Source organism: Bacillus rossius, chromosome 3, assembly GCF_032445375.1.
Source record: "Bacillus rossius redtenbacheri isolate Brsri chromosome 3, Brsri_v3, whole genome shotgun sequence".
NCBI classification, from domain to species: Eukaryota; Metazoa; Arthropoda; class Insecta; order Phasmatodea; family Bacillidae; genus Bacillus; species Bacillus rossius.
Genome location: NC_086332.1, coordinates 121,141,298 through 121,155,092, shown reverse-complemented (window position 1 = coordinate 121,155,092; position 13,795 = coordinate 121,141,298). Strand labels below are relative to the sequence as shown.

At 39.0% G+C, this 13,795-nt stretch overlaps 1 protein-coding gene across 4 annotated transcripts in view; it reads right to left on the bottom strand.

The window, feature by feature from the left end:
• Positions 1–13,795, bottom strand: part of LOC134531206 (muscle-specific protein 300 kDa) — a 602,384-nt gene that overhangs the window by 67,803 nt on the left and 520,786 nt on the right. For all 4 annotated transcript variants that reach the window (XM_063366862.1, XM_063366865.1, XM_063366863.1 and 1 more), the window contains exons 103-104: positions 8,441–8,590; positions 2,379–2,489 (exon numbers count right to left, since the gene is read on the bottom strand). In XM_063366862.1, the coding sequence (XP_063222932.1) occupies positions 2,379–2,489; positions 8,441–8,590 (261 nt within the window). The remainder of the gene's footprint in view (positions 1–2,378; positions 2,490–8,440; positions 8,591–13,795) is intronic.

Genomic DNA, 13,795 nt, shown 5'->3' with positions numbered 1-13,795 from the left:
AACAACCTTCTCTCTTTTGATTCAATAAAAGATTTACTAATAAAGCAAAACTCAAATTGTCAAGTTAGCAGAAAAAACAGGGTTAATTTAGAGGGAAATAATGGAGGGCTAGGGGGTAATACGGAATGTATAATGGAAACACCTTGATGAAAAGCTGACGTAGCCACCAGGCCTCGAAAAACATCAAAATGTTTCCAGGTTAATTTTGTACTCAATAAATTTTCATAATGTAAAAATTAATATCGTTGGAGCACCAGTACCAACCATTAGAAGTGTCTGAAATAAATCTATGCAAATCTTACGAATCAATTCTACTAAAACAAAATGTATAGAATTACTTCAACTGATTTTTATTACGTTCCTTACTAGAAAACATTTAATTTCATAATTTAAAATATTTCATAAAAATTAATGCAGCAAAACTACTGAAAGAGAGCATACATACAAAATAAACAGCGCACAAAAAAATGAGTTGAAGTAATTATTTAACAATGTACATGAAGTATTACACCTTAAAAATTGAAAATTGTACCTGTAAGCAATGTGTACTTGAAAAAAGTTTAATAAACAATAAAAATTTTAACACCATAATATTTTCATAAAATGCCAAAACTAAAAAATGTACATTTAAAATTACATTTAATGTAATAACTTTTTCCCCTATTTTTCATGGAACAGAACAATTTCTTCTCACATTCTGAATGGTAAACATTTTACTTCAAAGTTTTATTAAAAAATTTGAAAAGTTTATTAACACTATTTTTAACCAAAATTTAATAACTAAAAACTGCCAACCATTTCCATTGAAAAATCTAAGATCTACCCAATAATAACAATCAGTGGCAACTGTATTGGGAAGCATAAGCTCTTCTTCCTGTACCTACCAACTGTAAATTGTAGTTACTGTTGCTATCAAGAAACCATAATCCACGTACACATCACCAATCTGGAGTTTATTTTTTGTTGGTAAATAAAAGTACTATTAATGGGTTCGTTAGTCGTTACATTATTTTACGAAGTCAATTCTCTGTTCAGATTGTTTATTTTGTTTCCTGGTTCACAATTCTTTATTTTAATGAAAACCTCTTCTCCAAATTTTGGTTTTAGTAAGAAATTATGAACATAAACACTAAATGTAAAGAAGTGAACAATGCTGCAATATGATATGGCAGCCAGGAAAACGGGTAAAAGAGTGGTGGGATAGGTTGCTTTGCTAGTAACCACCGAGAATAAAAGGGACCATAGGACAAACTCCATTAGCTATCACTCTTCCAATTCCACAGTTTTATCCCGTCTTGTTTGCCACACCTTGCGGAAGTTTAGGAGTTAAGTAATGAATGGTGGTCAAAAGTGGTCTAAGCGACATAGCTTAGATGAAAACCATGTAATTTTTTCACCAAGCTGAGAGCACGTAAAAGCAAAGTTGGAGTGGAGAAGCACAAAACAGCAGCTTGTGAGTTGTGTTGAGATTGGCCAGTAAAATTAAAATAATTAGTGAAGCAAAAAATTAAGAAAACACATTTTTGTTCATAAATAAATTTTATTTAAATAATTTTTTTCCTCCCTAATATGCATGGTTTTCAGATATGTTGTGAAATTTGGTCTTTTTGGAAGATAGGGGAACTGTGGACAGAAACGTTGTCAGACCTGGTTCTCATGGCTTGATCATTATTTGGAGTCTCTAAGTATGTTAGTCAAGTAATTTTTTTCAGTTATTTTATTTTGTTTAGAAAGTTAAATTGAATATATCCCATAATATAAGATGTTTTGGAAATTACATCTGCATTCTTATATTCTTATTTGTTTATGAAGCTGTTAAATAATGTTACAAAATAAAAATTGTGAAAGTATGTACCTATTTAAGTGAATTGAAAAAAAGTTTAACATACACTTGAAAAAACATTTTAATAAACATAAGTTTGAGGTTCAGTCATAATTTGCTGCACTGCTAGATCTTCAAGACTAGGCCAACCCTGGTCTCCACAATGTATCCCTAACAAAATATACCGTCACACCAGTAAGTCAGTGAGAAACTGTACAAAACATAAGTGACCACTAAAGAAGAATACTACAGTACCATAGAAATGAAGCTTCATGAAATACTGGGGAATACTCTTACTGTTACACGATGACATAATATACCTTAAAGAGAAAGATTCATAACATATTTCACTTTTCAATTTAATAATCACAAGTTCTCAACTGAAATTTTATAAATATATATATATATATATATATATATTATATATATATATATATATATATATATATATATATATATATATATATATAGCTGTAATACTTCATGTACGATACCAGTTTTTACACTTAACTCTTGTAGTGTTAATTGCACACAGCAGAACAATTAAAGCACTCACATTCTGCTCCTCCTGGGCTTTTTCTCGGTCGTGTGACATGTACGTGGGACTCAGCACGATCCTCAGCTGCTGCTCCACTTGGACGATCTGCTGCCGCAACTGCTGTATTTCCTGTGTTCACAGCAGTCCACACATTTCATTTTGCACAAACATCACGTTAACTACACAGTTAATAATATTGTACACACATTTGGACAATAATTAGTGTAAGTATCTACTGTAGTACTACTAATATTTAAAAAAATAAATAAATTCATATACTACAAAGTAGTTTATTAAAATTCTGGAGAAACAAAATTGATTGGTCGAATCCCAATTTTCTCAAAACCGAATCTCGAATTCGAATGTCTGAGTACCTTGAATATACCCCCAGAATTCGAATCTAGGTTTCAAGGGTCATAAAATAAAACAAAGTACAATTAATGGAAAACTTTAACCATGGTGTTGAAACATTCTGACCTTTAAAATGTTGTTTTACAAACTAAGTTTCCAGAATAAATACATATTGTAATTTTTTCAATATAATTATGCCTGTGCAAATATCAATTTTTGGTTTGAATCAAATACTCATATGAAAATCAAATTATTTGCAAATGTGAGTACCAAATTCAAATAGTACGAATGAGAATTAGAATCCCACTAAATTTCTTTTGTCATATCATGTAACAAATAATATAAACAAGAAAGTTTGGTTAGGTTAAGTGAGCTATAGTAATTATATGGGAAATGTTTGTTAAAATATTTTAATTATGAAATAAAAAATTGAGTTTTTAATCATGCAGCTAACTTATCTTTAACTAACATAACCTAACCTACCCTATCCAACCAATCTTTCATTTCAGTTCCTATTCACCTTATTTTACAGAACCTGCTACTATATATGTTGATTCACAACGTTTTTGTAGCCGGCAAAATACTGTGAACTCCAATGCAATCCATTTTACAAAAAAACCAATAATGTTTTAAAATGATGTATTATCAAATTAATGGTTAAATGAGCTCATATTTACATATTTAAACCCTAGCTATACCATAGTTTTCGTTCCTAACGCAACCAGGGGCCTATTCCACCAATAAACTTTGCAACTTTTCACTTTGCACTTTACTTTCTTACTTCTGTTCCACGAAAATTAGAATTCACAAAGCAAAAATTGAAAAGTGCAAAGACTTTGCACTTTTGAACGTGTTTATGTTCCACAATAATCTCTCTCTGCATAACTCATCTATAAATATTTGCAAAGTTTTCAGAGGTTATGCAAATATTATTTTGCTTTTGCAGTTTAACTTTTTATGGTGTGATCTTATTTAAATAATTTTTTTGAGGTGGTTAAAAGTGTTGTTTGTTATAAATTTGGCATGTAAGTAATTATTTAATTTAATTTATTGTGGTTGAGAGAAATGAAAACATAGTAACATAAACACATAACCTACAAAAGTAAAAGAAGGAAAATGATGAGGCGTATTTTATTGCATTCAAGTGATGAATCTGATGAAGATGACAGAGTTCCAGTAAGGAAAGTGCACAGATTAAGAATAAATATCATGATTGACAATGATATTCATTTTAAAGAATGTTTTAGGTTAAGTGCACAACAAGTTGATGTTCTTTTCAGTGCTATTGGGCCATACCTCCAGAACATTACAAATAGGAGCAAATGTTTATCTCCCAAGCAGCAGATACTATTATGCCTACATTGGTTGGGCAATGGAGGACAAATGCACGATGTGGCTTCAATGCATGGAGTAGCCAAATCTACTGTGTGGCGAACTGTAGCTAAAGTTGTGGATGTAATAATCAATAACCTGTTTAAAAATACTGTATGCTGGCCAGAGCCCACAGTGAATATTCCAAAAGATTTCTTAGTTAAAGGTTGATTTCCATCTGTATGCGGCGTAGTTGATGGAACATTGATAAACATTGATAGTCCCCATATACATGAAGAAGTGTATGTTGACCGACATGGAAAACACTCTTTAAATGTAATGGTTAAATGATTATCAGTGGCCCTAATTACAAATTGTACAGTGTGAATGCTAACTGGCCTGGAAGAGTCCATGACTCCAGAGTACTATGAAATTCTGCTATATGCCACCATTTTGAGAATGGGTGGAGACCATTTCCAGGTACAGTTTTGCTAGGCGATAGCGGTTATGGTTTGAAGGAGTGGCTAATTCCACCAATAAACCGAAATCCAGATCTTCCCACAGAGTAGCACTTTAATAGGCACCATAAAAAAACTAGGCGGATTGTTGAGAATTCTATAGGTATATGGAAGGAGCGTTTCCCATGCCTGAACCATTTAAGACTAGTGCCAGAACGAGCAGCTAAAGTTGTTCTAGCTACAGCAACCCTTCACAACATTGCTTGTGAAGCATATCCGCAGGATGAACACAATTTGAGCAGTGTTGATGAAGATGATGTGTAGTTGAACAACATTGATGGGGATGCCGAAGTCATATCAGTTGGTGTCTAACAGCGTCTATACTCGCTACTGAATGTCTTCCAGCAGTGAAATTAAGTTAAAGATTGTTGTTAAATGCTTCATAAAGACTTTATTTATATTTATTACAATACAAGGTTCCGATTTAAAAAAAAACTATTGAAGTTAATTTCACATATTACATTTTGGTTTCAAATAAACTTTCAGGTTTTTTCTATACCTTTTTATATTTTCGTCATCACTGTAGTGATGAACTGAAAGTTGTAAATGTAGTGTTCAAAACAATGTTTATGCACTCTCTTTAGATATTAATGTTTGTATCCTGAGCATTGTAAATACAAATATAAGATTCGTTTACATCTACTGAAAGAAATTCTTCAGTTTCAACGGTTGCATTGTTGAAAACATCCTGTGTTACCTCAGAGGGAGGCAAACCCAGTTCTCTCTCCAATTTTAGGCACTTTAATTTTCTATAATATAACTCTACTTTGAGTAGTGCGGTTTTAAGAACCCCCCGTTCATGGTCACCCCCTAATTATTAAGTTGTATGCTTCCTTTTCTTAGTGTTCATAGTAACTTTTACAGAATCTTGACTTAATGCTTCATTTGAATTTTGCAATGACGAAGAAGGTTCATATGTATACTTGCTACTGTCTCTTGTGTCACATATTCTTGGCTTTGTGGAAGGCCTAATCCATCTAAAACTGCTGAAGCACTGTCCAGAATGTCATACACTGCTCTAACTACTTCATCTGGAAATTTTTCCTTGCCTCCAGCTGAGCCTGTTTTTTTTTTTTTTTTTCATTATCTCTTTTTGCCTGAAAGACAAAATTTAACATCATTAAAATAATGGACACAGTATTTATTTTTTCAAGCACTGCTGACATAAAAATAGTAATTTAGATAAATATCTTACCAGTGCTAGACACTTCCATAACCCCCATAACTGATCTCTGGCAAATGTCCATTTCTTATCAGCCCCCGCAAGCTGAAGCGATAGTCCTTTTAAAAGAACGTCAGTCCATTCATACTCCTTTTGTTTCTGTGTTACTGTACTCGAGAAACTTGGAAATAATATATATATTTTTTCTTTTATAAGTTCTAATACTGCTAATTTTTTATGCACAACTTCTATTTTCTTACTCATTATACACTATATAACCTACAAACTAGGCAACAGTAATGTAAACAATGAATAATATAACGCAAAGACTTTGCAGACTGGCTGTAGGAATGCAAAGAAGTTAAAAATTTTGGTGGAACACATTTACTTTGCACTTTTCAGTTATATGCAAAGTGCAAAGTGAAAAGTGCAAAGTTTACTGGTGGAATAGGCCCCAGGTAAATTGAATTTTGGTTCAGCAATATTATAAACACGTAAGCTGCTACTGTGTCACACGATGTTAGATCAATTGTGACTATTGATTTGTACACCATTAAAATTATCCATGGTTGTTGACTTTTTTTTTTCCACTCCTGGTGTGTGACCACGATATTTGGTGTGATGAAATGAATACAAATAATATATTGTTTTCAAGTTTGAAATGACAAATATGTGTGTTTTGAATCGTTCGCGAGATTTTTCTGTTACTGTTTAGCAAGACAGTAGTGAAAAAAACTTTGAATTCTTGTTGCAGGTGTAAAAAAACGTCACTTATTTTTCATATTTTTAATTATTAAGTCTTAATAAAACGTAAAAAATGGGTATTTATATTGCACAATTGACTAACCTCAACAGTGAACACTGGCATATGACAAAATAATGAGGTATGCTATGTGAAATATTCGTAAGGAAATTAATACTCATTATTTTGAAGTGTTAGTATTAGAGGTCAAATTGTATAGTTTATTATATGTATTCAAAAATTCTAATATTTGCACAGGCATAATATAATTATATGTTAGAAGTACAATATCTTGGGGAATGGTAACAAGATAGGTATGAAGTAAAAATTGACCTAATAAACTTCAGAGGTTATCAGTGTTGAATTATTTAATTTACTTTATTTCTCTCTAGTAATTTTCTTGGAATCTTTATTTTATTCTTCTAATATTGAATCCTTTGAATAATAAGGATTTGAGGATTTGTTTGGCCCACCCTTACTTTAAATTATCATTACAGAAAAACTCTCAATGATCCAGGCCCGGATAATTCGTTTTCAGGTTATCCACGTTTAAAATTAGTTAAGTTATTAGTCTGTTATATTATGAAGCTGAAAAAAAAAGATGCCATCGCTCCGGCACACTTTTTCGCTTGGCCGTTCAATATTTTGAACCACCCTGTTACAGTGTCAGACAGATTTTTGGTCCGACCCTTTGACCCTTTGTCACCCACCCCCTCAGCTGTCACAGTTGCCACAAGGATGCCTCGACTGCTACTTCACGTCTCCAGTCTCCAACTTGCTTGTTTCACATACCGCTATTCTTCTTTCCACCCACCCATCTGCCGGGCGAGTGAGTGCCTGGCTTGCATTTGGTTGGAGGAAGGGACACCAGAAAAATCTAAATAAAAACTAGCCACAATTTGTGTGTGCACAGTTTGCGTAATCTTATCTTGAGCGGTGTTGAGTTAACTTTCCCTCTTCAGCCATTGTAAATGACCATGAAATAGCAAAAGTACCTCAAAGCCATTTTCACATGTCCATCAGAACAGGTTTTAATAATGCCAACAATATTGTTTTCTCATGCTATTTATTTCCCATACTTGTAACTGCAACACTTTATGGTGAACACTGCAGCTACAGAGCAAGATGCGCACTAATTGCTGCACCCATCTATGATTTATGGAAACTACCCTGTGTTTTAGGTACGTATGTGAAAACACGCCTTTGAAACTTCGCACATCGAAGTGCTACTTATATATTCCTCCAGCCTGGCAAAGGTTCCACGAGTGCTAATTTATGAAAGGACAAGTAACTGAGAAGAAAAAATAACTTGCAGCTGAGGGGTAGAAGGGGGGAGGGGAGGAACAGTGGGTGACTATTGCCTCTACTGCCTCCCGCACAGACCGAGAAAGACCACAGGCGACACAGTGTTCCAATAATAAGCTGAGACACAGTACACAAAGACTTCACTTGTGTTTAGATGCAACCCAAATTCGAGGACGGCTCTTACTGTGGAACAGATTATCCAGGTTTTTTTGCATGATTTTAATTATCAGGGAATCAGACAACATGGATAATCGAGAGTTTACTGTATTTTACAAATATTTCAGTAAAAAACTTTATTTCACATTATACAATGACATTCCAGTATGAACATACACATATCTTTCCTTTTTTGCTAGACTTCTCTCAGGAAACCAAATAATATAAAGATTAACACTTGTGAAATAATTACAAGAAAGAATGAAAATTAATTATATTGACTGAAAATCTCAGAACACAGTGGCCCTGTTGTAAGAGACTAACATCACCAGCGGACCTGGATAATAATTAAGGCCCCATCATCCTGATTCCTCGTAATGGTTTCACGAAATTTATAAAAGAAAAAATCAGGATGATTTTCCTGCCAGGAAAATGCTGGGATACTAGATATCTGTCAAATGTCTTTGCACTTTGAGGTGATAATTTTCAAACTATACCCTGTTGCATCTGTATACTTTAATAACATGACACCAACCTGCTGATACTGATCGAGTTGTGCCAGACAAGTCTCCAAGCCAGAAGTCTGTTCTTTCACCACGTCGCACAGCTGGTCCAACTCTTTTAAGATTTCTGCAGCACTTTCAGTCACTTTGGTGTCGCCACCCACACCCGATCGGAAGTGGACCTGTCACAATGTCACAAGACCTGACAGCATTGAACTTGTGGACATTTCATTCAAATGCTGGGTAGTAATACAAGGAGTTCAATTCCAGTCAAACTACATAAAAATATTATTATGATAAAAATTTAGAGATTTAAATACACTAATGACTTTGATATCAAGCTACATTTACCCTAATTATTTACTTATTTTATCATAATATTCTTTAAGATAAACAAATTGATCATATGTAAACAGTTCCCTGACAGAGAATCATAGATATATGATTGTATCAGAAATTTTTTTAAAATTTGGTTTGAATCTGTGGCTATCTAGAAAAATAACTTAATTAATTTAATAGACTGAAATCATTTCTTACCCTAAAAACTCAAGCATAAAAAAAGTTTAAAAAATAATTTTTCTTTAAAACCCTATTCACCCCATAATAGTCCTGGCTGGCAAAGTATTTACTAAAAAACTACCCCAATAACTTTGAGGAGACTTGAAATAAATAATAGGTTACCAGCACATAGTTTTACTACCTGTATCGAAAGTAATTTTTTTCATCTCAAAAATTTATTATGGTTAATTCATTCGATGTAATTTATCAAGCATACATTTTGTACCAAAAAATATGAAATAAACAGATTGTAAAAAATAATATATTATTTTGTTTGATCTTGCCTCTGTATATTAGTAAAATTTTATATTTATTTACAAAAGGTTATTTTCACCATTAAGCTGAACAATGAATGAAAATTTCAATACACAACCAAATTGTTAAGTCTGGAAAATTGAAATGTTTAAGAGATGCTTACTAACACACTCAAGTGGTGGTTAAAAAATTATCTCTCAATATGTAACACGAAAAACCATCACCAATAAAAATACTTCCTTTACTATCTGGGAAATCCATAACCATGTGTTCATTACTGTTTTATTTTTTCGGAACATCTGCAATAATAAGTTTTTTGGTCTATAAATATTTTAAAATAAAATAAGATGTATACATGTGTTTTTTTAAAGGAGTGAGTGAGTGAGTGAGTGAGTGAGTGAGAGTGAGAGTGTGAGTGAGTGAGTGAGTGAGTGAGTGAGTGAGTGAGTGAGTGAGTGAGTGAGTGAGTGAGTGAGTGAGTGAGTGGTGGTTTGGGGGGCGCGTCAGCAACTAAGGCCATTAGCACCCACAGGTTGTGGTGAGATAAAAACCAAACACGTAGAACCAGTTAAAAACAACAAAACGAGTAAAACCAGAGAAAAACAACAAAACATGTACAAACAGAGAAAAGACAACAAAACAGGGACAAGCAGAGAAAAGACAACAAAACATGTATAATCAGAGAAAAGACAACAAAACATGTGAAATCAGAGAAAAGACAACAAAAGGTAAATCATATAAAAAGGAGCAGAGAAAATAGCACGAATCACAACACAGTAAAAAGGCCCACGGTACGTAAAAAGGGGAGGACAATGCTCGCAGGAGCACTCCCCTCACCAAGCAAGAGCGGAAGCGTTACAGGAAAGTTAAAACTACCGCGGGCCTGGAGGTAACGGGGACAATCGAGGAGGACGTGGCGCACAGTCAGGGGACAGGCGCAGACGTCACACTCAGGCGGAGGCTCACCACGCAGCAGGTACCGATGGGTAAGGCTGGTGTGGCCTATGCGAAGTCGCGCCATGAGTGTGTCCTCCCTGCGAGTGAGGCGATCAAAGCTAGGGCGACGTGGTTCCTCACAGATAGAGCGGAGCTTGTTGGTCAGAGGAAGGGACTGCCACTCCCTCCGCCAAGCAGCCCAAACAAAAGCTCTGGCAGCGCGCAGAACATCGCACACAGGGACACGCAGTAAGCTAGGCGGCAATCCACAAGCCTCCCTAGCTGCCCTGTCTGCATCCTCGTTGCCAGGTATGCCCGCATGCCCTGGCACCCACAGGAACTCAACTCGAGCACCCCGGTGGACCACGTCATGCAGTTTCTGACGGATCATAGGGAGGACCGGGTGGGACGTCGAACCAGACTGAAGGGCAGAGAGCGCACTCAGGGAATCTGAGCACACCAGACACCTGCGGTGGGCGCTTCCTCCGACAAAACACAAGGCTTTAAAAATAGCATATAGCTCGGACGTTAAAACACTGCAGGAAGGAGGTAGCCCAAAAAGATACCTCCCCTGCGCACAAGTAAAAGAACATCCCACAGATTCCCCCGAGCGGGACCCGTCGGTGTAAAAAAAAGAAAAACCATGAAAAGTCGTACTGAGTAGATCATTAAAAACAGCTCTGTACACAAACGGCGGCGTGGACGGTTTCGTCCAACGTGCCAGGTCGAGGTGTACACGAGGCCGGAGTTGCATCCAACACTGTTCGTGTGGAACAGGTGGAAGCAGCGCATTCGGGAGTCCGGCGGTTGCCCAAACAGTGTGTGCCCGAATGCATACAGGCATGGTAGCCCGGGGTTTCGTCGTGTATAGCTGCAGAGAAGAGGGGTGCAGAAAGGACCGGTAATGAGGATGAGAGGGGTCGGAACGGACACGCGCAGCATAGGACAAAAGAAGCAAATCCCGTCTGTACGGTAGCGGGGGCTCACCAGCTTCCGCACACATGCTAACAACCGGGCTGGTAGGAAAAGCACCGGTGGCGATGCGGATTCCAGCATGGTGAACACCAGCCAACCGTTTCAGGACCGACGGCCTCGCCGAAGCGTAGGCCACACAGCCGTAGTCAAGTTTGCTCCTAATTAACGCGCGGTACAGGCGGAGGAGTGTCGGGCGATCCGCACCCCAGTCTCTACTACTGACCAGTTTGAGGAGGTTAAGGTCTTTCTGACAGCGGGTCGTCAGGTCTTGAACGTGGGGCAACCAAGTCAGTGTCCGGTCAAATATTAGCCCGAGAAATCGCACTGTAGATGAGACCGGGAGTACAGAGTTGTATAACCGAATCTCCGGATCAGGAGTGAGAAGGCGCTTTCGGGAGAAGTGCATAACCTTGGTCTTCGCAGGGGAGAATCTGTAGCCAGTAGAATCCGCCCAACCCTCCAGGCGGCGCACAGCAAGCTGGATCTGCCGCTCAGCCATGGCAAACACAGCGGAGCGACAGAAAATGGCCAGGTCGTCGACGTACAGTGCACATTGCACCGGGGGCCGGATGGCGGAGACGACGCTGTTAATGGCCACTGCGAAGAGGGTAACACTAAGTACACTTCCCTGTGGAACACCATTTTCCTGGACATATACCCGAGAGACAGAAGTACCATTACGGACCCGAAAAAACCGGCTGCACATAAAATTGGAGATCAAAACGGGGAGGGAGCCTCGGAAACCCCAGTCATACAGCCGCCGGAGGATGCCATATCGCCACGTGGTGTCATATGCTTTTTCTAGATCAAAAAATACAGCAAGGACGTGCTGACCATGGAGGAATGAGTCCTGCACCACCGATTCCAGGGTGACGAGGTGGTCAACAGATGAACGGTTGCGTCTGAAGCCACACTGGTGTGGCGAGAGGAGCCGCCATGACTCAAGGCAGTATACAAGGCGGGAGTTCACCATCCTCTCCATGGTCTTACAGACACAACTGGTAAGTGATATGGGGCGGTAACTGGATGGCTCGCCTTTATCTTTCCCCGGTTTGAGAATGGGCACCAAAATAGAGTGACCCCAAAGGGACGGGAAGGTCCCAGATTCCCAGATAGTGTTAAATAAATTAAGAAGGGCAGCTTTGCCTTCGGCTGACAGATGTTTCAGCATCATATAGTGTATGCCGTCTGGTCCTGCTGATGACTGCTTGGAGTGAGACAGCGCATTCTCCAGCTCAGTAAGGGTGAAAGGTAGGTTGTAGTCTTCACCCCTGGAGGGCCCAAAGTCAAGGACTGCACCCTCGTGGAGAGCTTTGGTGGTTCGGAATGCAGTGGAGTACTGTGCACTGCTCGAGACTGCAGCAAAAGCTTGGCCGAGCTCATTAGCAATGTCCGTTGCATCCAACACTAATGTAACATTAGTTCGGAGATAAGGGATATGGGTGTTATAATTGCGGCCATAGAGCTTCCGAATAGTGGCCCATATGTGCTGACTTGTGGAGTACACTGTGAGCCGTGAAATATATTCCTGCCAGGAGTTGCGCTTGCTCTCACGGACCGTACGCCTAGCCCGCGCCCTGCAGATACGGAATTCGTCCAAGTGCTGCTGTGTCGGGCGAGCCTTGAACCGTCGGAGTGCTCGTCGCCGGGCACGTATAGCGTCACGACACTGGTCATTCCACCAGGGTGTGCGACGCCGACCGGTGGGCGAAGATGTAGGGATGGACACAGCTCCCGCTGACATCAACCTGGCAGTAAATAATTCCACAGCCGTGTCCACATCTGGGGGTAAAATGTCGGGTAGGTTGAGGTTGTCCCGAAATTTCTCCCAATCTGCTCGTTTAAGCACCCATCGGGACGGAAGGGTTGGTGGTGGACCCGTCAAAGTATCCAAAAAGATTGGATAGTGGTCACTACCACAAAGGTCGTCGTGGACGGACCACTCAAAATGGGTGATTAACGCAGGGCTACAGATGGAGAGGTCAATGCAGGAAAAAGAGCCAGTATGAGAGGTGAAGTGTGTAGCAGAGCCGGTATTTAGCAGAACCAGACTTGTATTAGTTAAAATAACCTCGATCATGCGGCCCCGGTTATCTCTATGCAAGGAGCCCCACAGCTGGTTATGGGCATTAAAGTCACCAACGACGATAAATGGTGGAGGCAACTGTGAGAGAAGATCTTCGAGGTCCGCACGGTGGAAAGCGTGCGAGGGGGGTACATACAAGCAGCATACAGTGACAAAAATGCCAAAGTAGCTGCGAACTGCAACTGCCTGGAGAGGAGTATGGAGGGCAAGAGGCTCATGAAATACAGAGTCCCGGGCAATAATACAAACCCCACCACAGGCTTGGCCCGCCGGCACGTTGTCCTTACGGTAGAACGTGTGTCCCCTGATAGTGGGAGAGCCAGTGGGACGGAAGTGGGTTTCCTGCAGGCAGGTAAGAATGGGGTTACGCGAGAATAGGAGCCGTTGCAGTTCGGGTAAATTGCAGAAATACCCCCTGCAATTCCACTGGAGAATAGTCATCGAGGTGGAGTGGAGGGAGAAGGTCACTTCGTGGCTTTCATTTTCCCCCTATGTCGCTGCAGTACAGGTTTAAAGGCATTCGACCCTGTGTCTGAGTCCGCAAGGGGAGGGTCATCCGACACCATCGCCACTTCAG